Here is a 26,862-nt window from a genome sequence, read left to right as displayed (position 1 = left end):
ATTATTTTAAATAATCGAAAATAATACTTGTTTGAGATAGTCTAGTGAATTCCTCTGTGAAATCCTTTCGTGATGGTCCACCAAATCTACGGCAAAGCTCTTCCACAAAGTATTCCCAATCTATAACATCAATTTTGCTTCGTCATCCACGGTACCATATATCGGCAACTTTTCCAAAATATAATGATGCAATCACCAGCTTTTACTCGTCAGAAATGTTGTGGATAATAAAATATTTTTCACACATTCGAACCCACCCGCGGGGGTTCACTCCTTCGAAAAGTAGAATTTCCACTAGGCGAAACTGGTTTGGTGCATAAGATCCATTGGGCCGGTTCTGTATGAATCTGTTCAGCCTGCATCTGGACCGGTTCAGGTCAAACCGGTTTGGGTTGAGTCGGGCCGTTTCGAACCAGGGACGGTTGGGGTTGGCCTAAATTGGGTTGATTCGGACCGATTCGGTCAACCTCTTCCACAAAACCGGCTCGGTTTCTCTCATACAAATGTTCTTCAAACAGGGTTAAACCCCAAACTAGTAGCACAGCTCGGGAGGGGTAGCAGATTTGTGCCACTCGAGGGAAAAGCAATCCTTCCTTGCACACACCCGAAGGCGGCTTCGGTCGATCTTACGAGGACATCTGGGATCTAAACTGTTCACATCGCTCGGGTGGATACTCGAACCTCCCTCCTCGCAGGCATCCATTGGCTTCGGTCAGTCTCCTGAGGGTGTACCTCAAAGCTAGTCCACGATGGTGTCCAGTTGTTGTCAGATTTCATGCTTTTTGTATACCTCTTCTATGAAGGTGGTAAGTTTCTAATCAACGTCCTTCGCGGTCAATTCGAGCATCTTAGGATTCTCTAGTTCAGCCACCATCGCGGCCTTCCCTTCAACCGAGTGAGGGATGCGACTCGGGCAAAGGATTCGGCTAGCTACTGCTCTGATACCACCTTGACGGATATCTTAGACATGGAATTTGATCTGAAGAAGAAAAGAAGAAGAAGAAAAGGAGAATAAGAGAAGAAGATCGAAGTCGAAGATAATAGGAGATAAATTTTGTTTTTTTTTTCCTGATGACTACATAGGCAAAAATAGTCTTTTATTGAATTTAAACAAATAATTCAAGCAGCCTTAAGCCTCGAATTCCGCGGCCATTACATGTGTAACAGTGGCCGCAGAAAGGCAATGATCTCAGCCTCTTTTCTGGTTAGGGTTTCATGGGGTCAAACTCTAACTCTAAATGATACACCAAAAATACTAATTTGCCCCTCTTTCTATTAGTTTCTTTCTTTACCCTTAATATCTTGACAACGGCAAGATAATATCTGCTGACATCATTAGTGATGCTCTGTTTTCCTTTTCCAACTAGGGTGACCCTTTCAGATTATATGTAATCACCGTTCAAAGAGCTGTACGCATATCCCTCCAGCCTTTTCTGTCTATACCTTCTGAAAAACACACTCTTTCCTTTATTCACACCCCAAAATACCTTAAGACCGAAAGATATCCCCCTCCCCTGTTTATGATTCGTGTCTACATGAGGAAGCCATGTGAGGTTCTAACAATTAGAGTTATGTAACTCCTTTTCTCAACATCACCGCGCAATAGTTATAGAATCATTCTGCCTCCGGATTGCCCAGAACAATGCTGAAGGATCTGTTGCCAACAGTTTCTTCCACTAATACATCACCCTTCCTCTCTCTTTTACCTTCAACACAAAAGATTTTATTTTCCACTTGAAATGCTGCCTGGAAGCCTCCTAAAAGATCTATGACTATGTACTAAACTTTCCTAATTAATTCTTCTTCTAGCTTAGGTAACATAATGACTCAGATAAGAGAAAAAAAATTACAACACAAGAACATAGACACAGAGAGACATCATGATCACACTGTTCTTTCCCCCTCCTGAAACTCCTTTTTTTTCAACTTCTCCAGATATACAAGAGTTTTAAAAAAATAAAAGTTAACTGCTAGTTCCTACCTAATTTTTCCCATTTGGCTACAAAGTGATTTGGTACTCTAGAAGCTGGAGCAAAATGGGCCCTTAGTCTATCCATAGCTTGTATTGGATGTGAAAATCAGTACAAATCTTAATGACTGGGAAGTAGAGAAGTTTAATAGCTTACTTTACTGCCTTTTCAAGGTTAAGTGTTAACCCTAATAAGATGGGGTGCCTCTTTGGAATTTGATGATTCTTTTCTACAAGCACCTCTCTTCCTATCTCTTCATTTCAACAAGTTAATTTTTCCATGGAAGGCTATTTGGGAGTCATAGGATCCACCTAGGATTGCCTTTTTTTACTTCAGAGGCAACTAGGAATAGAATTCTCAAAATTGATAACCTCAGCAAAAAGGGAAAATATCAGCTGACAATTTGTTACTTTTGCAAGATTATAAAATACCCCGATCACCTTCTATTACACTGCCAGATTTTGTATCGACCATGGCTCATTGCTATTAGTTTCTTAGGGCTAAGTAGAGCAATATCGAGCTCAATGGTGGATGAATTTCGGTCTTGGAAAAGTATTTGCAATGACAAGATAGTGAGGAAGATGATTTCTTTAATCCCCTTTACAACCTTGTGAGTGGTTTGGAAGGAAAGGAACATAGGGCTTTTAATAATGAAATATCTTCTTTTGGCAGGACTAGAGAGTATTGGTTCCTTAGCTATTTTGTTGGAGGGCAATCCTCTTGTTTATTATGAGGATTTAGGAAATCTTGTTGACATTTTGATTAACATGTAATTCTTGACCTCTATGGGTAGCACACCCTTGATATCTTGTTAATATGATCTTTTAGAAAGAAAAATCAAAAAGAGAGTGGGATGTTCCATCTTTCAAGCAAGCAAATACCCTTCATCAAAAAGCATCTTAGGAAAAAAACAACGATGTCACGTACAAAAGTAGTGAGTTAAAAAGTTTTTGCAAACATAATGGTACCACAAAGTATTGTCATGATACACAACAAAATAGTGTTGCAAAGTAGATAAATCACTGACTCTTCGAAAGATCACAGAGTTTGCTTGTAAATGCTGGGTTGGTTGGTTTTCCTCAATCATAACACATGTTGGAAAGAGCACGGAGTATGTTCAAGTTAAAAATCAATAATGACTCATAGAGCTGGTTACTTGTAAGTTGCTTGACTTTCCTCAATCATAATCCACCTTGTTGCTATCTATTAGCCAGATAAAATTCACATGGCTTCAAATCCATTTTGTCTAAGATGATCAAATATAAGAGGTTGATTATCATTTTATTTGGAAAAAAAAACTTCTACAAAAGGTTATTAAAACTACTCATGTGAATTTAATAGACTAACTACTTAATATATTTACAAAATTTTAAAGAGAACTTATGTGTCCGTCAAGTAAAACAGAAGAATTATAAATCTCTAAAATAATGGATAAGAATACTACAAATAAAGTCATTGCAACACCCATCAAATGAGTCATTTCCCATCCAGGAGTTACTTTACCATATTGTGAATCCAATGGTTTCAATAGATCCCTCACAACAGTTCGTCTTGGTCCAAATCTAGAAATATTCTCAACAGTTTGTGTAACCATAAATCTTATTGTGTATTTATTAAGATATGTTTGACTTTGTATACTATTCCTTTGTAAATAAACGATCTTAGCATAGATCCATTGTGGTTTTGAAATTATATAATAATGGAAACAGCAACACTAGCGCAATCTTTATATCTAGGTTACTTGTGAGTTTTACAGAGTATACCCTACATACTGCCTTTGGACAACTCTCTCAACAACTAAGAGATCCGTTCGAAGAACACGGAAACTAGTTGAAGTAATCAGCCTCCCAAGATTCGTTTGTAAAAACTTGGTGTGTACACAAAATTCTTAAAGAGAACTTATATGAAATTCATTTGTAAAAACGTGATGCATACACAAAATTCTTAAAGAGAATTTACATGACATTTGTATGTAAAAACTTGGTGCATATGGTTTATATGCTCCAACTTGAGGAGAGTGTTAGAATAGAATGTATTTTCTCTCGAGATGTACATTACATATAGCTAAGTTTTCTATTCAACATTTTACTTTTCCACATATAGATTTTTGCAAATACATAAATTATCTCTATAAAATGTAATAATATTACAATATTTTATTTCACATCTACAAACTGGAATAAATACAAAATTGAACTGTATAAAATTAGGACAATATGTTCAATTCCACCTTAATGACGAAATTTAGAGTGCATTGTTACAGTTTCATACAAAATTCTATAAACAGACACTTTTTTATCTTATAATGAATTTATACCATCTCCTAATAGAACTAAGTGGGAAATTTACAAATTAATTTTATTACTTTTTTATTTGTTCCCAAGATGTGATGAGTAATTTTTCATCTGCTTGAAAACTACTGGGGAATCCTTCGTCCACTTAAACAATATCAAACTTATTCAACCAGGACCTTATTCTGCATCACAAACAGGCCTATAAACACAAGAAGTACAGTGCATAACATGATTCATCAGAAAGTACCTTATTATCCTTCATCTCAAAGTATGTATCCAGTAGTGCCCGATATTCTTCTGCTTCTATGGGTTCCCAGTTGTTATCAAACATTTTCAGCAATCTTTTGAGCACAAGTTTCGCCTCTTCATCTGGAATGCCTATCATCCTTGTTACACGAAGGGCATTGCGAACTCTCTCACCAGTGGCCATCACCTATTACACAAGTCAATGGACTCAAGTTCTGAACTACCAACTAATTTTAGTGTTACATGAAGTCAATTTCTGGATAGATTAAATTGTACTTGCCTAATCAATCAATGAGAAACTGTAACAGCCTATTTATTCAAACTGCAAAAGCCTATTTGTTTCAATTCCAACAGAAATAATCCATCTCTAAACAACTCAAGTCGAGTAAGATTAATTCAAACATAAATAATTACAATCCCAAGTTTACTTATAAAAATTAGTTTAATAATTAGGAAAAAGTATGAGACAGGAATTAATAAATAGGAACTTTGATTCCTTAATAAATACAGCTGAACCTTTTTTTATAGTTGGAAGGCGCATATACATGAATATTGTAACTTTTATAAAGAAAAATAGGAAACTAATAACAACAAATCAATTCAAATTAAATCTTCAAACTAGTAAGATTCTTTAACTAGTATCCCATAATTTTAAAAAGATTTATTTTCTAATAATAAAATCGAAGATTGATGGAATTTCCAATACTTCACTCAAGATGGTCAAATACACATCTTTTATTCTTAGCTTGAAGATACATCCCAGGAACGCTGCAAGAAGCCACCAAGTACGCTTTGTTGGTCCTGCTTCTCTCTCTCTGCCACTTGCATTTGACCTCCATCTCACGCCACTACTTGACTGCTACTTCCCTGAAGGCATAAAAAAAATTCCAGTCTTCTAGCAGAAGGATTGTGTGCCATTACCTGTATTATTTGCCCGTTCGTTGGCACCTGCATCCAAATATCCTCCATATGTACCATCATCTTATTTAGATCACCTCCAAGCAGTTATCACGATCCAACCTCCACTGCTCACATACACCTCACTGATTTGAACACCTGACAGCACACTGCCAAATCTGATAAATTGGAGCTCTGCACCGATGTACTCCGTGCCATCCTCCCCAATGCGAAGCTTCCTGATTGTTGAAGGAAAATCACTTGATCTAGAGCTCACGGGCAGAAAGGTGGAAGGGCTCAAGTTGAGCGAAAATGGCAAAGGTTACAGGTCTTCGATAACTTTATGGGAAAGGAAATAAAGTGGTTTATTAGATATTTAATGAAGTTTTAACGGGAGAGGGGGAAGGAATACCGGGTAGTATGGTGGGAGAGAAGCATGTGTTGTGGGCGCCAACAGGTGAGAACACAGGTGGGAAGTACCTGGTGTTCACTGAGAAGAAATGAGGAAAAAGATGCAACATTATCCTTCCGAAATGATGGCAAGCCAATGGGTTGTGGATTCTATTGAAGAACGTAGGAGAGCTTGTCATATTGAATTCAAACTGATTCCTGCAGAATCGAGGAGGATGATAGTGAAGCTTGTGGAGATCCGGGAACCAGCAAAGAAGATAGTTGCAATGTGCAATATATCCTATCTTAATTGCAATGTGGTAACTCAGGCCAACCTGGAGTTGAATGGGGTGATATCATACCTCGAGGCTCTGGGTGGCGAAAGGGAGAGTCTCGATCGGGCAGGGAGGGTAAGATACAACTCAACTGCAGGTTGGGTTGACATAAATTTCAAAATAATCGGGCTCCTAATAGTAAGGGGAGCTCAATTATTGAGCCCAGATCTGTTCAGGCGCACAAACCGAAAATATAAAAATTTACTTTCTAAGATAGGCTAAATGGGTTCGGGTTTCCAAACCCAAGCCTAGGTAGAGGAAGAAAGAAGCTGTTGGGTCAAGGTTTCAAAGGGATTAGTGATAGAAGAAAATGTCATTCTGGAGGACAATGAGACGGCTTCCAACAGCTCCTCTAAAACTGATCTGGGGACAATGGGGTGGGGGAATTCTCAATAGAGGGGGGAAAGGAAGGAGGGGAGAATATTATCTGAGGCTGGAAGAGGAAAAATGAAAATAGGAGAGGAGAAAGATGAGAGGAAGTCGATCTCTTTTGCGCAGCTGGAAGTGGTTCCAGAGGCCGAAACAGGTGGCACAAAGGAATTTCAGGAGGAAGAACAAGAAAGGGAAAAGGAACTAACTTAAATACTGCAGGTGATACACTGTATCTAATGGTGTTATGGAGTTTCAACAAGAAAAGAGACCTGTTGGAGGAAGAGAGAGGGTGGCGATTGAGAATCTAGTGGAGGCAATTGCAAGCCTAGATGAGAATTCAGTGTAGATGTTAGAAAATATCCAAAAGATAAGTGGCACTTTTGGGAGTTAGTTTTCAAGGCCTTGAGGGGGCAGGCTTGTAATCCGTTTAAGGAGCTTGTGGATAGAACTAGTGAGATTCCATTAACAGACTCTTCAAAGTAAATCCAAAGAAAAAGTGGGCTGCGGGGAAGGAAATATTGAAGAAGATCTCGAAGCAACCATGCCAAGATTCTTGAAAGATCTTAATAAGGAGATTACTAACATTGTAAAGTTGCAACACTATATGGGGTTAGAGGACATGGTATAAATGGTCATGAAAAATCGAGAGACAGCTCAAGTACAAAGGGAGGAGTACATTACATGTCAACCCTATCTACAGCTCGAAATGGCCCAAGAAGAAGAAAAGAAGGGAGCAGATGAGAAGAAGGAAAAGTCCAAACCACCTTATACAAAAGGTAAATACCAAACTCATCTCAAAAGTGTAATACAATTAATGCTTAAATAAGAAGATCATGCTAGTGAGTGATGATAGCGGAATTGATAGTGTCAATGACTGTGAAAGCAAAAATAATGACAGCACCACAAGAGGATGTGGAAGAAAGTATTGAATATCCAGCTCAAAGTAAAGCTTTGGTTATCAGGAGAGTTCTAAATGTCTAAATCAGAAGAAAATAACCAGAAAGAGAATATCTTCCATATTCATTGCTTTGTAAATGGGAATGTATATATGGCGGCCAAAGAAACCCAACCCGCGGCAAACCCCAACCCAAGAGGAGGGATTTCAGCCATAAAGAAAAAATTCTCCAAACCGTGAAAAGAGAAATTTCCTGCGGGATTTTCTTTCCAAATCCCGTAGAAAATCTTCTCTTTAAGAGGGAGAACTAGCCCAAGGGGAAAAATTCATCTAAACTGCATGCAATCTTAGAGAAAAGGGAAAATCCCTTTAAAGCACCAATCTCGCTGGAAAAGGGAAGATTTTGGTGGCCACAATGCTCCTTTAATGGTTAGCCATAAACTTCCATTTGTTCTCCCCCTAATTCTTCTACAATTAATTAAAATCTTCCCCATTTAAAAAATTTCCACAAAGGAATATTCTATCAGTTAAAATTTTCTTATTTTTATTATTTTCTTATTTAAAACAAGATTTAACTTTCCTTATAATTTCTACAATTAATTTAAGAGATTTATTTTCTTATATTGTACATGACCTACTTTATAGTACATATATATGTTTGTTGAAAACTATCATAACAAGATGAAAACGGTCACGATTATGGCCAATATTGAAGATCCCGAAGCAACCATAACAAGATTCTTGAAAGTCTTAATAAGGATATTGCCAACATTGTGAAGTTGCAACATTATATGGAGTTAGAAGACATAGTACACATGGTCATAAAAAATTGAGAAGAGACCGCTCAAGTACAGAGGGAGGAGCACGTCACATGCCGACCCTATCTACAGCTCGAAATGGCCCAAGAAGAAGAAAAGAAGGGAGCAGATGAGAAGAAGAAAATGTCCAAACCACCTTATACAAAAGGTAAATGCCTAACTCATCTCAAAAGTATAATACAATTAAATCCTTTAGATGTCTTGAAATCAGACATCGCCTCTTAATACTTAAATAAGAAGATCATGCTAGTGAGTGATGATAGTGGAATTGATAGTGTCAGTGACTGTGAGAGCAAAGATAATAACAGTACCATTAGAGGATGTGGAGGAAAGTGTTGAATATTCAACTCAAAGTGAAGCTTTATTTATCAGGAGAATTTTAAATGTCTAATTTAGAAGAAAGTAACCAAAGAGAGAATATTTTTCACACTCATTACTTTGTAAATGGGAATGTATATAGCCTCATTATAGATGGGGGTAGTTGTACCAATATTATCAGTACTGCCCTAATTGATAAATTTGGGTTTACGTGCATGCGCTATCCTCACCATTACAAACTGCGGAAGTTGACTGATTATGGAGAGATGAAAGTGACTAAACAGGTGTTAGTTTCCTTCTCTATTGGGTGATACACTGACAAAGTACGTTGTGATATTGTGTCCATGCATGTTAGTCACATCCTACTAGGAAGACCTTGACAGTATGATAAGCGTGCAACTTATGATAGTTATAGGAATCGTAATCCTTTAGTATGAGCTGCCAAAATTTTACACTTGCACCATTATCACCTGATAAGGTATTCAAAATCAATAGTAGCTCAAAAACTTCATAAAGTTCGGAAGTAAAAAAGGATTGAACAACATGAAGAGAGAAAGTTACTAAATGGAAAAGAAGAAGCTAAATAGGCCCTCTTTCAAAGAAAAATTATTAACTCACCTTAAATCTTATTTGTTTAATGGCGTTGTTTTGCAGGACATTTTCTCAAAGAAAACATGATTGGTAAAACCTCTATATAAGAAATGTCCGATTCGATGATGAATCATTTTTTTAAGAGGGAGGGAATGATGTGAGCATGGATCATGAAAAGATGGATGACCATGCCTAAAAGCATGAAAAAGTTGGTGACCAGGAGAGGAAGCTTGAAGGAGATGGCAGCCAAGAAAACCCAACCTGAGGGAAATTTTGTAGCACCCGGAAAGGAGGAAAAAAAAAAAAAAAAGGGGGGCCACGTCAGCAGCCACGTCAGCAGGCCCGGTCAGCAGTCCCGGCCAACCAGGGCCTGCCATGTGGCAAGATCGCGTCACTCCAAAAGGAGCCACGTTGGCGATCCGCGTGGGTGCGATCCGACGGCCCAGATCAATCGCGCGATCGGACGGTCCAGATTCAAACGCACGGACGGCCCAGATTCAATCAAAAACGAACGGCCCAGATTAAAACGAAACGAACGGCTGTGATCAAAAGGCAAGGGGTTATAAATAGAACCCCCACACCAGACCACAAACCCTAGTCGCCAGCCGCTCGCCGGAGAAGACGAACCAGAGGCCGACCGCCGCCACCCGCCGCCACTCGCCGCCGCACCGGGGAAATTTCCGACCGCCGATCGAGGTAAATTTCATACCCCCGACTCGTTTTTCCCCACTGATTCCTCCTATGGCCAAATCGAAGCCGAAATCCCGGCCAAACGGCCGGAATACGCGGCCGAAGCCCAGCGGCGCCGCCGCGCCCCCTCTCGGTTTTTGCCTCCGACGAGGCCCTTCCTGGCCTCCGTTCGATGCAATTTTTATATCACCGTGATCACCATTCTTTTCTCTACAGGTTGACCGAAGCCAAATCACCAAAACACGAACCTCGCCGGAGAGTCGCCGTACCCGAGAGCGCCGCCGCCGGTAAGCTCCGCTTTTCCGTGATTTTTTTGGCCCCCCGAGGGCCCTAGGGTTGTTTTCTGACAAGGACCAATGCGAGTGTGGCCGAATTCGGCCAAAAACGGCCGAAAACAGTCAACCCGAGGCGACTCGCCGCCGCCAGCGGCGGTGCCGTCGCCGGAGCACGGCGGAGCCGCCGTGCCGGAGTTGCGATTTGGGCCGAAAGAGGCCCTGGGCCTAATTTGGATTTTTTTTGGAACACGTGCAGGTACTGTTAGTGTGTTTCAGTTCCCCGGGAAAAATTCAGGGAAAATTAGGGACAGCCTGCAGGCGCACTGTGAATCGTATTCGGATCCCGAAAACAAGTAAGGACCCCTCACCCTATTTCCTATCACGGTATTAAAGTTCAAAATGATAAAACGGTATTTCTTGAATTAACGCATGTGTGAAATTGCTTAAGGTTGCTAATGGAGCCCGAGTCTAGTGTGATTGATGATTTACTGTTATTTGGCATGTTTTATACTGTTTTACAGCTTTAAATGCATTATGGGGTTTGATGTGTTCATTTTATAGTTTCGAATGCATATATTACTGTTTTATTAATTATGGGTTGAAGAACTGATACTGTATGTTGTCTGTTCGGCATGAATTACGATTTGCTTGTTTAAATGTGAATTGATGATGCTTATTGAGGAAAAAGGGAAATGAAACATTGTATAGACTGATAATTGTATGACGGAGTCAGCCTGACTAGATATCCTGGGAGATGGTGGACGGACCGGGTCCGTAGGGAACCCTACCGGGATTGTGGTCTCACATGCCGGACGGGGCATGGAGATCTTATGGTTTTGGCGCCCATACCGGACGGGGTATGGGGACGGCCCGTTTCACCCTCATACCGGACGGGGTATTGAGGTTTATGGTTTTGGCGCCCATACCGGACGGGGTATGGGGACGGCCCGTTTCACCCTCATACCGGACGGGGTATTGAGGTTTATGGTTTTGGCGCCCATACCGGACGGGGTATGGGGACGGCCCTGGAAACTGATTATGAATGTTAAAGGTTAACGGGTAGCGGGACCCCTAGGGACCCCCATGGATACTAGTAGGCTGGTAAATGAGAAAATGATATGTTGTATAATGATTGAATTACAAAAGGCGTGATAAGTGCTATGTTTTACAGCTTATATTATTCCATGATTGTGATAATGTTATTATTTTTCTTATATTGTTTTCATAAATTCCACCGAGGTAAGTGGATGGTAAAGGTTTTCATGTTAATAAACGAGTTTATTGTAAATTATGCTCCATTAGTCTTTTTGTGGTTTTCTACCCACCTTTATCTCCGTGACGGTGAGATATCGTGATGTTCTTACTGGGCTAGTGTAGCTCACTCCTTAATTAACCATTTCAGATCAGGAAGACATGGTTCCCGAGCCCGTTCCGCAGGAGGACGACGAAGGGGATGCCTAGAGACTCTGTAGTCATACGCATAGTTTATTTTCGAGTTTTCTTTCTTAGTTAGTTTAACCTTTTATATTTTAAGTACGTTTTTTTTTTGGGTTTTTTCGTGTAAGGGATGTTAACTGAAATTTTGATCTCGCTTCCGCATTCGATATATTTAAATACTCATTTCTTTTTTAATATTTTCCGGGGCCGTTACAAATTTTCCCCTTTAAGAGGGAGAATCCGCCTAAGGGAGAAACCTCCTCTAAACCACATGCAATCTTAGATAAAAGAGAAAATCCCTTTAAGGCACCAAATCCCCCAGGAAAATAGAAGATTTGGGTGGCCATAATGCTTCTTGAATGGCCAGCCCTGAACTTCCACTTATTCTCCCCCCTAATTCTTTTACAATCAATTAAAGTCTTTCCTATTTAAAAAATTTTCACAAGGGAAGATCCTATCTAGATTATTTAATCAAAGTATTCTTAATTATTTTCTCATTTAAGGCAATCTTTAATTTTTATTATAATTTTTTCAATTAATTTAGAAGATTTATTTTCTTGTATTGCACATGCTCTATTCCATAAATAAGTCTTCAATTCCTAATTATAATTATTCAAAGTTTGGTATGATAAAATTACAAAAGTGTCTTCAACCTTCACATTTAGAAAAGAATTTGATCAACTTATCAAAATATTTTTTCTTCGAAATAAAAGTGGAAGAATATGTATTAACATGGTATTGTGAAACGGGGATACCACCCATTTACAAAAACTTCACAATGAAGTTAGTGAATTTATGACAATCCCAAAATCCATATCACTAATCATATCATATTCTAATAAAATATACTCAAAATAATGCATCCATCTATCTCACAAATTAAACAAATCTGTCTCTTCACCCTCAAAAGCTTTACAATTTTTTATTTTCAAAGCACCCAAAAAATGGTTAACAGAATAATTTTAAATGATCTATTTTCTGAGTACAAACCCTCCCAAGCCCATAATTCCTCCCTATTGGTCCCCACCACCACCTAATTAATCCCAACAATACTGTAAATAAGATTGCATATGTCAAAAACCACCGTACACCTGTAGAATTTGAAGAAAAAATATAATTTTATTTCTTATTTTTTAGGTTGTTACACTTAGGGTATTTATACAATTTCTAATCTACTAATAAAGAAATTTTTATTCTAATAGAATTCTAATAATATGAAATTATTATTCTCATAAAATCCTAACTACATAATACTAAATAATTAAATAATAAAATATGGTATTTAACAACCCCCCTCAAGTTGGTGCAAGGATATCATACATGCTCAACTTGCATATCAAGTAGCAAACCCAAGGCGTACACGCGCGGAAGAGCCGAAAAAGGACCAGAAAAGGCTGGTCAAGGCGACTTGCATGTAAAAGAAGCGGATCTCTGCCGAATCGTGAAATTAAAGGCGGGCGCACGTAGAAGAAATGGAAAAAGGACCAAAAAAGCCTAGTCAAAGCGGCTCGTGCGCGAAGAAGACCTAGTCGCGAAATTAGAGGCGGCCGCGCGCAAAGGAGCCAAAAAAGGACCATAGAAGGTTGGTCGTAGCGCTTGCGCGCGAAAGAAGGAGATCTGTCTGGCAAAGCAGCAACTCAAATCGGCTCAAAACGGCTCAAAAAAAGGCTTGAAGTCGGCTAAAAAACAGCTCGGTCTCGGCTCCTTCTTCGGACAGAACTAACTTGCTGCGGTGCTAATGTTCTTGTTCCGCTGCGTCGCGCATCAATGACGTGCAGATTTGGATCCAATTTGCGAAACCGGAAAACAATCGGATCAAACCTTCTGTTCTCCCCAACCTGATCGAAGGCATAACCGAAGCAAGCTAATTGGCAACTAGGAAGTCTCTAGAACCAATATCTTCTGGTCAGACACAGACACAGATGCACCAGAAAGCTGAAGCCGGCAAACCGTGGAAATCGTGGATCAGAAGCTGTGTGAAGAGGCAGAGGTCAAATCAGAGGTTGTATGCGAACCAGCTTCTGCATGCAAAGAAGCCAGAGAAGAAAATACTGCAAACCAGAGGCTGTACGCGAGGAAGCAGCGCGAACAGCCGAGTGCGGCCGGAGCAGAGAGATCGGGTAGGCCGGAGACGTTCACCGGAACAAGGCGGCAGGCCGCTAGTGAGGTTAGGACTCCGTTTGGCTGAATGGTGAGAATATTCCAGGGTTTTAAAAGAAATCCTAAAATTAAAAATTCTAAAATACCCTTATTTTTGTTCTGATATCATGTAAAATTTGGAGAAAAAATATAATTTTATTTCTCATTGTTTAAGTTGTTACATTTATAGTATTTATGCAATTCCTAACTTACTAATAAGAAAATTTTTATTCTAATAAAATTTTAATAATATGAGATTATTATTTTCATAAAATCCTAATTACATAATATTAAATAATTAAATAATTAACTAATAAAATAATAAAATATGGTATTCAACAACACCACAATTAAATATGGTTACAAGATTCTTTGTCTTCCTTACACAAATAGCATCTGTTAGGAATAGCCAGCCCCTGATTTTTAATTTGTCTATTGTCAGAATACTCTCCCTGCATGCTTCCCAAGCAAAAAACGCCACTCTTGGGGAACATTTGCTTTTCAAATCTGTCTCATTGGGAAATTTGGCCACAAAACATTATTCCACAGTGATAGCTGCTTGTAGAAAGACTTAAAAGGAAAAAATGCCATTTTTTTCCAGTTTCCACAGCATCTGATCATCCCCTGATAGTCTCTTCTGCGTAGCCAAGAGCTGAAGCAAACTCTCAAATTCTCCAACTTCCCAATCCTGCAAATTTCTTGATACATTGATAGACCACTCAGCAACATCATTACAGATTCTGTAGGCATCCTGCACCAACATATTCTGATTCTGTGAAATTGCAAATATTCTAGGGAATCTCCTCATTAAGTACTCATTGTCGATCCATACATCCTTCCAGAATCTTATGCTATTTCCCCTCCCAAGTTTCAATTGCAGATTACACCGAAAGAGTGGCCACTGCATCATAATTTTCCTCCATAAACTCCTCCCATGCTGCCTGCCAACTCTCCATTCACCACTTATATCCCAATCCAGTTCATCCCATCGGGACCAAACAATTTTCCTCCATGGTATTATTTTCATGCAAAAATCTCCAAAGCCATTTGTATTGCAAAGCTCTATTATTCAACAATCGACTGAATGCCCAACCACCAAATTTGAATGGTTTTTTTATTTCCTCCCACTTAACCAAATGAAATCTACGAGTCTCTCCATCATCATCCCAAAGAATTTTACTTTGAATAGTTTTCAATTTCTTTACAATCTTCACCGGATTGTAAGAGTAAACAAATAAGAGATCGGTAAATTAGTCATAGTACTTTTAATCAATGTAAGTCTCCCTCCTTTCGACAAGAAATTCCTCTTCCATTTCGCTAATCTCCTCTCAAACATTTCCACCATTGGTTCCCAAGTTACACAATTTTTGCATTTGGCACCCAATGGTAGGCCTAGATATTTAATAGGTAGAGATACTTCTTTACACTCCAACACTTCCGCAAACATTCTGCTATTCCCATCATCGCCCAATCTAACTAATTCTGATTTTTGAAGATTTATCTTCAAACCCGAAACACCTTGAAAACACAATAAAACAACCTTAAATGAAGAAGATTTCTCACATCTGGATGGCAAAAAATGAGTGTGTCATCTGCAAACAGCAAGTGTGAAACATCCTGAATCATATTGCCTCTACCTACACTCACTCCTTTGAGAAGTTGCAGCTCTTTTGCCCTATTCATTAGACCATCCAAGGCCTCCATGATTAAGATAAACAGCATTGGGGACAAAGGATCTACTTGTCTTAAACCCCTAGATGCTCTAAAGAAATCCGATGGTCCACCATTGATTAGGATCGCAAAAGGTGTAGTTGTCATACATGTGTGCATCCAACGTCTCTACTTCAGCCTAAACCCAATCTACCAAGCATGTAGTATACAAAATTCCAGTTAACATGGTCATAAGTCTTTTCCATATCGAATTTGCAAATTAGTCCCTCCTTTTTTCCAACTAACAAATCATCCACAATCTCATTTGCCGTCATCACAGCATCTAGGATTTGATGACCTTCTACAAAAGTATGTTGACTTTCCCCAATCATCTCCCAAGAACCCTAAGCTAGCTTTCTTGTCAAGACTTTGGCAATTAATTTATATATACACCCCACCAAACTTATCAGTCGAAAATCTCCAAACTACTTGGCATCATTCTTTTCAAGAATGAGGACAATAAAAGTTGTGTTAATAGCTTTCACAAATTTGCCCATTCTACGAAGCTCTCTAAACGTATCCACTACCTCATCTTTTACATACCAAAATTTTTACATAGATTTCATGTTGAAACTATCCGGCCCCAGTGCTTTATCCCCATTACACATAAACAGACACTCTTTAATTTCTTCCTCAGAGAATTCTTCAACCAGCATTTTCCTGTTATCCTCAGACAGCATATCGAATCTAATACCATCTAATGTGGGTCTTCTCTCATGTTCTTCATACAAAGCAGCAAAATACTTACTGGCAGCCACTCTCAGCTCACGGTTATCACTGATCTTTCTGCCTTCAAAGGAAATTTCTGCATTGAAATTATTTCTCCTCCTACTACTTGCCATTGCATGGAAATATTTTGTATTTTTGTCACCCTCTTTTACCTATCTCTCCCTGAACTTTTGCTTCCAGGATATTTCATCATCCCTACATTTTTTAGATAGATTCACGTTCAGCCTCTTTCTTTTATTCCGTACCTCCTCGTTTAGTTCCCCCATCCCTTCCATCTGATCGATCTCATGAAGCTCATTCATAATACTACCAAAGTCTTCACCCTCCCTCTTTAATTCATGTTTAATCCACTCCTTGATCTCATTCTTTAAAATTTTCATTTTCCTGGCCAGTTTAAAGCTAGCAGTACCTTGTATCACAGTCATTTTCCATTTTTCTTCAACAAACTTACCAAATTTCTGGTTCTCCAGCCACTTATTATCAAGTCTAAAAGGTATTGGTCCTCATTGGATGCCATCCGCAAGCAAACAAATAGGGACATTGTCCGAAATGGACCATTGTAGAGTTTTTTGGTAGATGCCCGGGAGCTGCAACAGAAAAGCAGGAAATACCATAAATCTGTCAATCCTGGAGCAAACAGGTTGGTTTCGAATGTTCATCCAAGTCCATTGCCCCCTACTAAATGCAGATCGACAAGTTCTAAATTATCCACCATCTCTCTGAAAACAGTTGCATCCGGCATCAGCCCATTACAGCCACTCCTTCCTTCCCCCTCAACCCAATCCAGTTTTCCCCTCATTTCCTTCTACAAACTTCAAGTTCTTTCCCGAGCAATTCCCTCTCCTGACTGTTGCCCCTGCAATAAACACCACTGAAAGCCCAAGTCATGTTCCCCTTGCGGCTTTTGAAAAGACAGGACAAAGTGGTCTCTCCCTTAACAACCTCAACACATTCTTGACAATCTTCCTTCCACATAACAATGATCCCTCCAGCAGTGCTGACCGCCAGAATGTAATGCCAGCCCACCTCTTTAGTTCTCCACATACTCTTAATGATCTCGCCCCAGCATGAATCCATTTTAGATTCCTGCAGACACACGACTTCCGGCTTCCATTTTGACAAGCAACCTTTGATTATAAGCCTTTTAGTCCAATTAATTCCTCTCACATTCCATGGTATTATCTTACCAATCACTTAAATCCGCAATTTTTCCCCTCCCAACATCCCCTCTCCTCTCCTCCTTCTCTCATAATTAATCCATGACTCCAGCCTTTTCAATTCTCTAGGAGTACCGTCAGTATCTTTCTTTTTTCCTTTTAACAGCACTATCCCCTGTCTCTTCTTAGCAACTCTTCTTTGATATTATTAAGGTATACTTGTGGCGTTTTTCCAATTCTTTTAAGTTCCCAATTACCTTAGTTCCTATCACTTTATTGATAGTAGGTTAAATAGAGAAGGTTTATCGGGATTTAAGTCTTTGATGATTTATAAGCATTGTATGAGTTCTGAATTACACTGTTGATTCTGAGTTCGGCATTACTTTGGTGAACATTTACATTTATCGCATTCTATTTCATAGGACATGATTCCAAAGTAGAAATATATATATATAACACATTAAGGAAGCAAACAACAAAAATAAGATTGAGCATCAAAATGGTAACTCCAAATTAAACTTCCATATTCAAGCATTACTCAAATAAAAACAAAAACAAAACAAAGGGGAAAATATGAGCAAGAATTACCTCACCTTATAGAGTCGCCAGCCGGTGAAACTGAAGCAAACCAGTGTATCGCGGAATGTGGCTTCTTCACGGCTTGAGACTGTGGGAATGGCCTGGTTCTTCTTCCGTATTCCCCCCCCCCCCCCCCCCCCCGTAAGAGTGAGTGATCGCCGGTGAATAGAATAGGAAAGTACGGCTCCCAGGCGAGCTTCGGTGAAGAAACTCGAGCAACCGGACTCGGAAATTCAAACGGGTCACGTGATAAAGCTGTTAGTGTGGAATGAGAAACGTGAGGAAGAAGCTTCTGGTTTGGGGTAGTTTTGGTTGAAATGTAAATAATCTTTTTGGTTCGAGTTAGTAACATCAAGATTTGTTTCTGTCAATTCATCTTTTGGTTTCTGGTTCAAAAGATAACTATTTTAGTTTCATTACTAAAATAATCTTTTTAAGTATTATTTTTTATTTAATTGTGTATTCACTAATAAGATGATAAATATATATATATATATATATTTCAATTATAATACAATAAAAATAATTTACAAATAGCAATACACATAGAAACATATTTTAATTCAAAATATTTTAATCATAATTTTTTAATAAAAGAATTTGAATAGAATTTTAACTCGTTTTGACTATTTTAACTTAAAAAGTTTAGTCATTCTAAAAACTTTTAAAAAAAAACATAACAAATTCTTTACTAATTTGAACTTAATTAGTATAACTTTACTAATATACTAGTAAACTAAGTTTTCGATATCAATGAATCAAATATTATTAGATCGGTCACCATCAATCTGTAATAGACTTATAAAGTAAATTAGGTTAAGAATTCCCAAATTGAAGGTCGATACTTCAAGACTCAATCCAAAGATACAACAGTATGGATAGAATACAATTCCCAATACTAGATCCCTCTTCCTCCTACAAACATCACAAATAATGTAATCCAAAAATTTGATTTCTTGATTTATCGCTATCGATTTGAAAAAATTAGAATTTCACTTCAATAACTGATTAAAGAGATTCGAAATCTAAATCTTTCTTACTTTCAAGTGCGATTAATGGTATTAGATCTAAAACCTAATTCGAATCAGTTCATGATTATCGATTCAAAAAAGTAAAAGAATTTTATTCGCAATCTCAATCGGAATCTAACAGCTATACTCTTGACTATTTATATGATAAAATTCACAACTATATAATCCTCAAAATAACATTAGATCCCAAATTTCAGATAATTCCTTCAACCGGTTGCTACTGAAATTAATTTGAAAATCTAGCTGATTACTAGGAATTCAAAAGAAAAGAAAATTATATATATACACATACATACTTTGAAATAAGTTGAAATACTAGTAAAGTTGAAAGAGTACCTAGAATAGTATTTGCGCCGACAAGCAACGAAGAATCCACATGACCTGAGGGTTTCTCCTCCACTAAGAAAACGGCACAATATATAGAGAAAGTTCACGGGGTCAGAGCCGTGTTTGGGAATAAAACGAAGTAGGTTTTTAGAAAAATAAAATAAATTTTAATTTATACTAATAAATTATTTAAGAAATTAATAATTATAAATAAATAATTATTTACCTTACTTGATTATGAGAAATAAATAAAAATAAGATATGATTAAATATGAAGGGTTTGACAAAAAATAATAACAAAATATGAGGTAGAATTAAATTTTGTATTGTTATCATTACAAAAATTATTGATTTTATATAAATTAAAATAACATTAATAATAATATATATAAATAAAAATATCATATATAATTTATGTATTAATAATAAAAATAAATAAAAATAATTTATTCTGATTAGTAATAAACATGTTATAATTAAATATGTCATATACAATATATATATATTAATAACTATAGATTTAAAATGACATAAATATTAAATTGGTGCATGTACCACTTTTAAATATTCAAATTATTTTCCATAATTATTATATATTTATATATATGTATGTATAGTTAGACGACGGCTAAGCCAAGATCCAGCTCGACCAATCCAGCCCCCAATTACTTCATCGGCGGAGCAGACGGCAACTGCGCCGCGGGCGAAAAGATGGTCATAGTGGTCTTACATCAAAATCCCCGGCACGCCGGCGATGGCACCGATTCTCAGGCGGCCACTACTCCGGCGCCAGCATTCACTGCCGATAGGAATGTCGATCTCGATTAGAAGCCAGAAGCTTTTTTTTTTTAGTTTTTTTATTGTATTAAAATAATAGAAAATTTAAAATATTTTTTTATCACGTCATATTTAAATCAGAAATTTAATTCAATTTATTGGGATATACGAAATCCATTATTGGTATTAATGATATTTAAGGAATAAGGATAGTAATAAAAAATAAAAATAAAAAACCAAAAGAGTAAAGAGTTAATAATATAAATAATATAAATATTTAAAAATAATATATTGATCACTTTAATATTTATATCTATCTAAAACATGTCCTCCCATGTAAGTAAAGTATTGTTAATTATAAAAATATATTCAAGATTTTAATATTAAATATATAAGATACAATTTATAGATTATAAAATCGTAGTAAATTTAAAATAAAATAAGATTAAGATCGATAAAGTCATGTTGATGTAAGCATGGTGTTAATTATCTAAACGTTCTAATATATTTACATGATAAAATATATGAATATTAACAGAAACAAAAGATCGATAAATATCTCGAATGATTACTTGATTTGAACAACTGGTTTGTTTTAGTCAACTAAACGTTTTAACATATTTAAATGACAAAATAAATGAATATTAGCACAAGCAAAAGATTCATAAATACATCCTGCTATTGTTTGGTTTGAATAGTTGGTTTTTGTTTCCTCTCTGTGTTGGATTCTTCTAAATACTCAATAACTTCATTTGATAGAATAATGTATCGAAGGAGATTTTTATTCTTAAAGGCTAATAAATGTTACTTATATTTATATATAAAAAAATGTTATGCGCAATTAATAAACAATTCAATTTTGTAATATTTTTTTTCATTAAAATCGTAATTAAAATTTTGTAACGTTTTTTTAATTAAAAAATATAACAAAAATACTTAATTATATATATTAAAAATTATAATGAAAATATTTTATGAATGATTTATATATTTGAGTTATTACACGGACCATTACAAAAATAACTTATATATGGATGACATAAACCGTCCCAACCACCATTCAAGAAATGAGATATGCGGCCAAGAAGGTTCAAGACAAAGTCCAAACAATATGAATGGAAGTGAATTACTTGGGAGAAATATTATGATACCAAATAGGCCCATTATAAGAAAAAGAGATAAAAGACTTAAACAAGCCTTTTAATTATATGTTCAAGCATGAATAAGTGAGAAATAAGTGAGAAAGAAGTCCATAAAGGCATGGAAACAAGCCAATTCGGCCAAGGGCATAACATATACTCATCCAAATTAAAGAATGAGCCATGAAAAAGAGAAGAAAATCCTTCTACCCACGAGGATCCTTTCCGGCCTAAGAGGGAGGATTTTCCTATTCTTTTCCCCATACCTCTTTAAAAAAGGCTACCGATCTCATCTCTTTATGGAAGAATAAGCCATCTCTTTAATTTTTTTCTTAAACCTCTCAAGATCTTTCATAAAAGAGAAAATCAAATAATTCTTCATTAAAAGAACTAAAGCTCACAATTTAAGAAGAAATCTTTGAGATTTAGCATCCCCTTGCGGCCATAAAGAGTCAGAAGATGATATTTACTTTATTTTGGTTATAATCTTCTGAACTCTTATTATTTTTCTCATTTAATTCTATATTTAATTTACTATATAATTTTTTACAATTAATTTAGAAGATTTATTTTTTTGTAATGCACTGTAGTATAAATAAGTATTCAATTCATAATTGCAATCATTCAAATTTGAGATAATAAATTTACAAAGTTGTTTCTAACTTATAAGATATTTTTAACTTTTTCATTAAGTAAAGAATCGGATCAACTTATCCAGATATACTCGTAATTTTTTTTCTGATTATCTTAGTTTATATCACTTTATTGATAGCGAGTTAAGTAGAGAGAATTTATTAGAATTTAAAATTTTGATGTCTTATGAATATTTTGTGAGTTCTGAATTACACCGTTGATCATGAATTTCGCATCACATGTATTTAAAAATTAATATTAATAATTACTAGAAATATGTACATTTTATACATGATTCCATAATGCAAAAATTTTCAAATATGTGTATGATTGTTATTATGTTATCGGAGAATAAATCTATGTGATTAATTAATAAAAATTATATTTCAAATCACAAATTATTCTAGCCAAAAATTTATAATCGTGATAAATATATTTATTAAATAATGTAAAGATGATAAATATAATTTTGAATCATATAAGAAACTGAAAAAGTATATAAACTTAAATTTTGGTATTAAAAGATAAATAATAAATGAATATTTATTTTGAGGATTTACTAATTACCAGCACCTAATTTCACCAATCGAAACGCAGGGGCATGACGTCGTTTTGCTCCGCGAGGGAAAGTGAGTCATCAGCAGTTGTCAGTCGACCCACCTACCTCAGAGGAAAATCAACAGGCGCTCAACTGCTCTCAACAATCTGCAGCAAAACATGATTATCATTTATATTGAAGCTGCATTATTCAGCTCGTATATATATATATATATATACACACAATAAACTTAAAAATACAATATACAAAAACCCAAGTTACACATATGTGTATATACATACATACACATTTATGTTATTTGTTAATTCTTGAAAGAAGAATATTTTTTAAAAATAAAGAATAGTATATTTCAAATAGGACTGTAAAAAAATTATTTTAATGTAAACTGCATGAAATAATTGAGAAGGACTCAGATTTTCGGTATGTAATTTTTTTTATTGTTCGGTTTGATATATTCTGAATCGATCTATTCTGATTTAGTTTTGTGATTATTAACGAATGTTCGTATTAAATATAAATTGATATTTTTATAAAAATTAAAGTTTACTTAATTTCGAAATAAATTTTGTATATAATATAAATTAAGCAATGAATTTGAAATAAAATTTTACTAAATTCTAAAATTTCTTCCTTGAATAAAATTACTTGGTTTATTCTTACCATCATCCTTCTTCCCCAAGTTCTTGAGGACCAAGAAGAAAATAAACCCGAAGATCAAAGCCGCTGCTCCTCCCAAAACAATTGCAACTGACTTCCTTGTATTATCTCCGTTCTTCTTCTCATCTGTTCATATATACACCATTATCAACTAATGCATCCCTTAAATTACTTACGTATATTATATATATATATATGTGTGTGTGTGTGTGTGTGTGTTGTAAGATAAAGATGTTTTAACTCTTTACTAGGGCAAAGAATTCTTTATAATTTACAAATAATTATTTTTAACTATCTGTATATAAATATCTATGTATATGTATAGATATATGATGACTAGCCTGGTATTCCATAAGGATAATAAGTATATCCAGCAAAGCATTTGTCCAAATAAACTTGGCCTGAAACTGATCCGCCACATTCTTCACTAACAATCTCCAGCGCGCTGCTCACACATTCACCGCAATCACAGACATGTCTCAGCAAGTCTCCTTGGCACTGCGCCATGACACGGACCAGTTGATAATCCACCGAGTAAAACCCATCCTTACTCATCATCTTCCACATCCCACTTTCCATGGCTGCAAACCCACCATCTCTCATCTCCTCAAACTCCCTTCCCACCACCTTTCCTCCCCTGCAAGTTTTGTGCACATTTTCATGGCGGTCCTCATCACCATTACTTACCCCAGTGAGACCTTCAGCTTCGTAGAGAACATAGCACCCCGGAAGATGAAAGCGAACAGAGACAGATTTTGGGCATAAGGAGTTTGAAAGGTGAGAGAGGGTTGTTATGCAGGTTTGACACTCGTTGTTGCTGAGATCTCCTCTGCATTGGAAGAGGCCTGAAACGGCACCGTTTTCGTCTCCAGCTATGGTTTTGAAGAATTTGGATTGGGAAGATTGGGCTAGGAGGTCCTGAAAGAAGGAGGAAAGGGCTTGGGCATGGTTAGAAGATCTGAAAGTTTGGGTTGTGCAAGTTTTGTAGAGTAAGTTACTGTACTGATCAGAATCATCTGGCATTGCTGCTGTGTTTGAGATGGAAGAAATGAAGATCAGAAAACAGGTTAGAAGGGGTGGTAGATGGGATGGAAGAGGAGAGATGGGATTTTTCATTGATGAACTTGAATGAACTATAAGAATTCTTTTGTGGGTAGGGTTAAATTGTTGGTGGGTTTGGAGGAAGATTAAGTTTTGGGAGAGTTTTAGTTGGAGTTTGGAGAAGAGTTTGAATTACTTGTTGTGGTGTTAATTGAGTTTAAGATCAAGACTTTGAGCTTTGCTCTCCTTTCTAACCTAACTCTATCCAACACTTGTTTTTAATTAAAACAATATGTATATATATATGTATATGTATGAATGACTGTATGTGTGTGTTGAAAAGCACATGTGCTACTCCACACATTGTCAACGAGTGTACCATCATATATATATATATATATATTCTATTAAATCTTAATATTAATTTAATACATAAAAAGTAATTATATATACATAATAAAATAAAGAAAAATTGCTGTTACAATTTCATACTTAATATTATTTTTGTTACAACTTAATTTTACAACCCCTTTTATTTATTTCAAATATTTAATTTGAAATAAATAGAAATATAATGAATCACATTATAACATAAAATATTAAATATTAAATTGTAATAAGCATCAAATTTTTGGAGTAATTTGTTGAAATGTTTTCACTCATGTATTTAATTATACTATGATGAATAGATGTGGCAAAATTAATTAAAAAAATAATAATATAATTTTACAACGAAAAAATTTAAAAAAAAAAAAGAAGTTTCCAAAAAGTGCTATTTTTGATGTAATAATATTAAAATATTTTTTAAAAAATATTTAAATTACAATTTTTTTAAAAAAATATTTAAAGAAATTACTTTTTTTGTTTTCCATATTAACACATATCAAAAGTGTCCGTCCATAACTAGTAAAGTTTTGTTTTAGCAGATAGGTGAGAACACCACGAACCAGAAACAGAAAAAATGAATGGTTCAAAAACCATAATCCCTTACATTTCTTCAACAACCTCTTCTTCTTCCCCAACATCTCGGTCAACATTTTTCCATCTTCATCCCTTTTTATTTAACACCATTCATTCCTCCTTAATTTTCCCATCAACCAACCATTCCTTAAACTACCATTCCCCCGCCCTTCTCTCCATTGTCGACCCACTTGCTTTCCGCGAGCCATGGCTGCCCAGGGCTACGCTCGGATTCTGGAAGTCAAGCTGGTTTCCGCCCAGGACCTTGCTACCGTCTCTAAATCTATGAAGACTTATGCTGTGGTCTGGGTCGACCCGCTCCGAAAGATGACCACACGGGTTGATCAGTTAAACGACGCGAATCCCATTTGGGATGATAAGTTTGTGTTTCGTGTTGATGATAAGTTCTTGTCTGCTCCCGATTCTGCTTTGGAGGTTGAGATTTACGCCGCCGCTTGGACCAGAGATGCTCTCATCGGAACCGTACGAGTCCTCGTCGGTGATCTCCTGGCCGTTTCAAAATCAACCCGGTTCACCCCTAATCATAACAATAAAACGATGAGATTTATGGAGTTGCAGGTGTGGAGGCCCTCCGGTCGGCCACAAGGGATGGTGACAATGGGGGTCGCTCTGCTCGACAGCACGCTGCGTAGCATGCCGTTGGCGACGGAGCAAATGGTAAGCAGCTTTCGAGGCGAGAAGAATATTCAAAACCCTAAACATATAAAGGATCAGATAGCTCATAATTACCACGCCATTAATGAAGACAGTGTACCGAGAAGACTACGCCGCTCGCACAGCGATCAGACGGAGTTAACAACGAGCGAGGTAAGCGGCTGCACGTACACAAACACGACAACGTCGGCGATCACCGCGTCGGCGATTACCGTATCGGTTATCCCATCGGCGGTGGAAAAAGGCGGAGAGAGCATCGTGAACTCCGACTTGGGACCTTCAGCGTCGGTGGTAGCGGAGGCGATCGCGAAGGCGATGTATTTGAAGCAGAAGGCAGCGGAGGCTAGTACTGGATCAGAAAGCGACGTAGTTGTGAAGACGGAGAAGCAGGAGAAACGTAGGGGTAAAACGGCGTCGTCTTCGAGAGGAAAGGAAGATCATAAACAAGAAAAGAGAGAGAGGAGGAGGCGGCGGCGGCGGGAGAGGGAGACCGGACGAGGGCTTTTCTCGTGTTTTGGGAGTGTGTTCGGGCTAGAGATTTCGATCACGTGCGGCGGCGGACATAAGAGCCCGAAGAAAAAGTCAAAGTCAAACAAAGTATGCAATCTTAGCTCTGTAGACGGATACAGCCTATCAAATACTGGAGTGTGACAAACCCCGCGGGTAATAATAATGGAAATAGCTGTGTCTATAAGTAAACGACGTCGTTTAAACTCTTAGCTGATCCTAGAGCATATAAATGTATGTAGCTAACCCAAAGTGAATATAATGGTGGGGGATTGTTAGTTGTGTGTTTATTATTATCTTTTCAATATAGACGCACGTGAATACTGTATTCTCCTTTTATTTATCTTTGCTTTTTTTTTTTTTTTTTTTAACCAAAAAAATCTTTTTTTCTCTAAATTTTTTAAAAAAATCTTCTTACAATTGTTCGATTTAATTCTTAAAATTAATTTATTTCTTCTTTTCAGCATGAGATAGCTTCGGTGAGTTTTTTTTTTTTTTCTAACTAATATTTATTCACTCTCATAGTTCGCCTTATCCCGTAAAATTAATATATTTTATAATTTTAGTTTTATAACTTTATGAGGCAAAAGTAATAAATTGATCCCATTTTATTTAATTTTTTGTTCAAATTAATCTTTTTCTCAATTTTTTGATTAAATTAATTCTTATAATTAGTCTCTTTATTAAAAATATTAAAGATAGTGTCATATGTCA

At 36.5% G+C, this 26,862-nt stretch overlaps 3 protein-coding genes across 5 annotated transcripts in view; 1 reads left to right on the top strand and 2 right to left on the bottom strand.

Moving 5' to 3' along the window:
* Window positions 1-18,225, bottom strand: part of LOC110814969 (histone-lysine N-methyltransferase SUVR4) — a 35,983-nt gene extending 17,758 nt beyond the window's left edge. The window contains exons 1-2 of one of the 3 annotated variants that reach the window (XM_088222748.1): window positions 17,852-18,225; window positions 4,512-4,697 (exon numbers count right to left, since the gene is read on the bottom strand). In XM_088222748.1, the coding sequence (XP_088078874.1) occupies window positions 4,512-4,694 (183 nt within the window). In that variant the 5' untranslated portion in view covers window positions 4,695-4,697; window positions 17,852-18,225. Of the gene's footprint in view, window positions 1-4,511; window positions 4,698-17,851 lie in introns of those variants that run through there. The other 2 variants (XM_088222747.1, XM_088222749.1) reach the window with 2 other exon arrangements.
* A 4,003-nt stretch (window positions 18,226-22,228) lies between these two features.
* LOC110817781 (plasmodesmata-located protein 2-like) lies at window positions 22,229-24,265 on the bottom strand. Its single transcript, XM_088222750.1, has 3 exons — window positions 23,307-24,265; window positions 22,969-23,091; window positions 22,229-22,454 (listed from the first exon to the last, which is right to left on the bottom strand). Exons 1-3 carry the CDS (start codon window positions 24,079-24,081, stop codon window positions 22,447-22,449), a joined length of 906 nt encoding a protein of 301 aa, XP_088078876.1. The 5' UTR covers window positions 24,082-24,265; the 3' UTR covers window positions 22,229-22,446.
* A 691-nt stretch (window positions 24,266-24,956) lies between these two features.
* Window positions 24,957-26,476, top strand: LOC110817787 (Calcium-dependent lipid-binding (CaLB domain) family protein). The gene has a single exon (XM_022046475.2). The coding sequence runs from the start codon at window positions 25,174-25,176 to the stop codon at window positions 26,290-26,292; it is 1,119 nt and encodes a 372-aa protein (XP_021902167.2). The 5' UTR covers window positions 24,957-25,173; the 3' UTR covers window positions 26,293-26,476.
* The last annotated feature ends 386 nt before the right edge of the window (window positions 26,477-26,862 follow it).

This window comes from Carica papaya, chromosome 6 (assembly GCF_054855325.1).
Source record: "Carica papaya isolate Zhongbai chromosome 6, ASM5485532v1, whole genome shotgun sequence".
Lineage (NCBI taxonomy): Eukaryota > Viridiplantae > Streptophyta > Magnoliopsida > Brassicales > Caricaceae > Carica > Carica papaya.
Note: the sequence above shows the minus strand (reverse complement) of the source record. Positions and strands in the feature narration are given on the sequence as shown.

Excerpts from the sequence above, each read along its gene's own strand:
- LOC110817787 (XM_022046475.2), top strand. The coding sequence starts at position 25,174 with ATGGCTGCCCAGGGCTACGCTCGGATTCTGGAAGTCAAGCTGGTTTCC.
- LOC110817781 (XM_088222750.1), bottom strand. The coding sequence starts at position 24,081 with ATGAAAAATCCCATCTCTCCTCTTCCATCCCATCTACCACCCCTTCTA. Across the intron at positions 23,092-23,306 it reads TTATCCTTATGGAATACCAG|ATGAGAAGAAGAACGGAGAT; the intron begins GCTAGTCATCAT and ends ATATATGAACAG.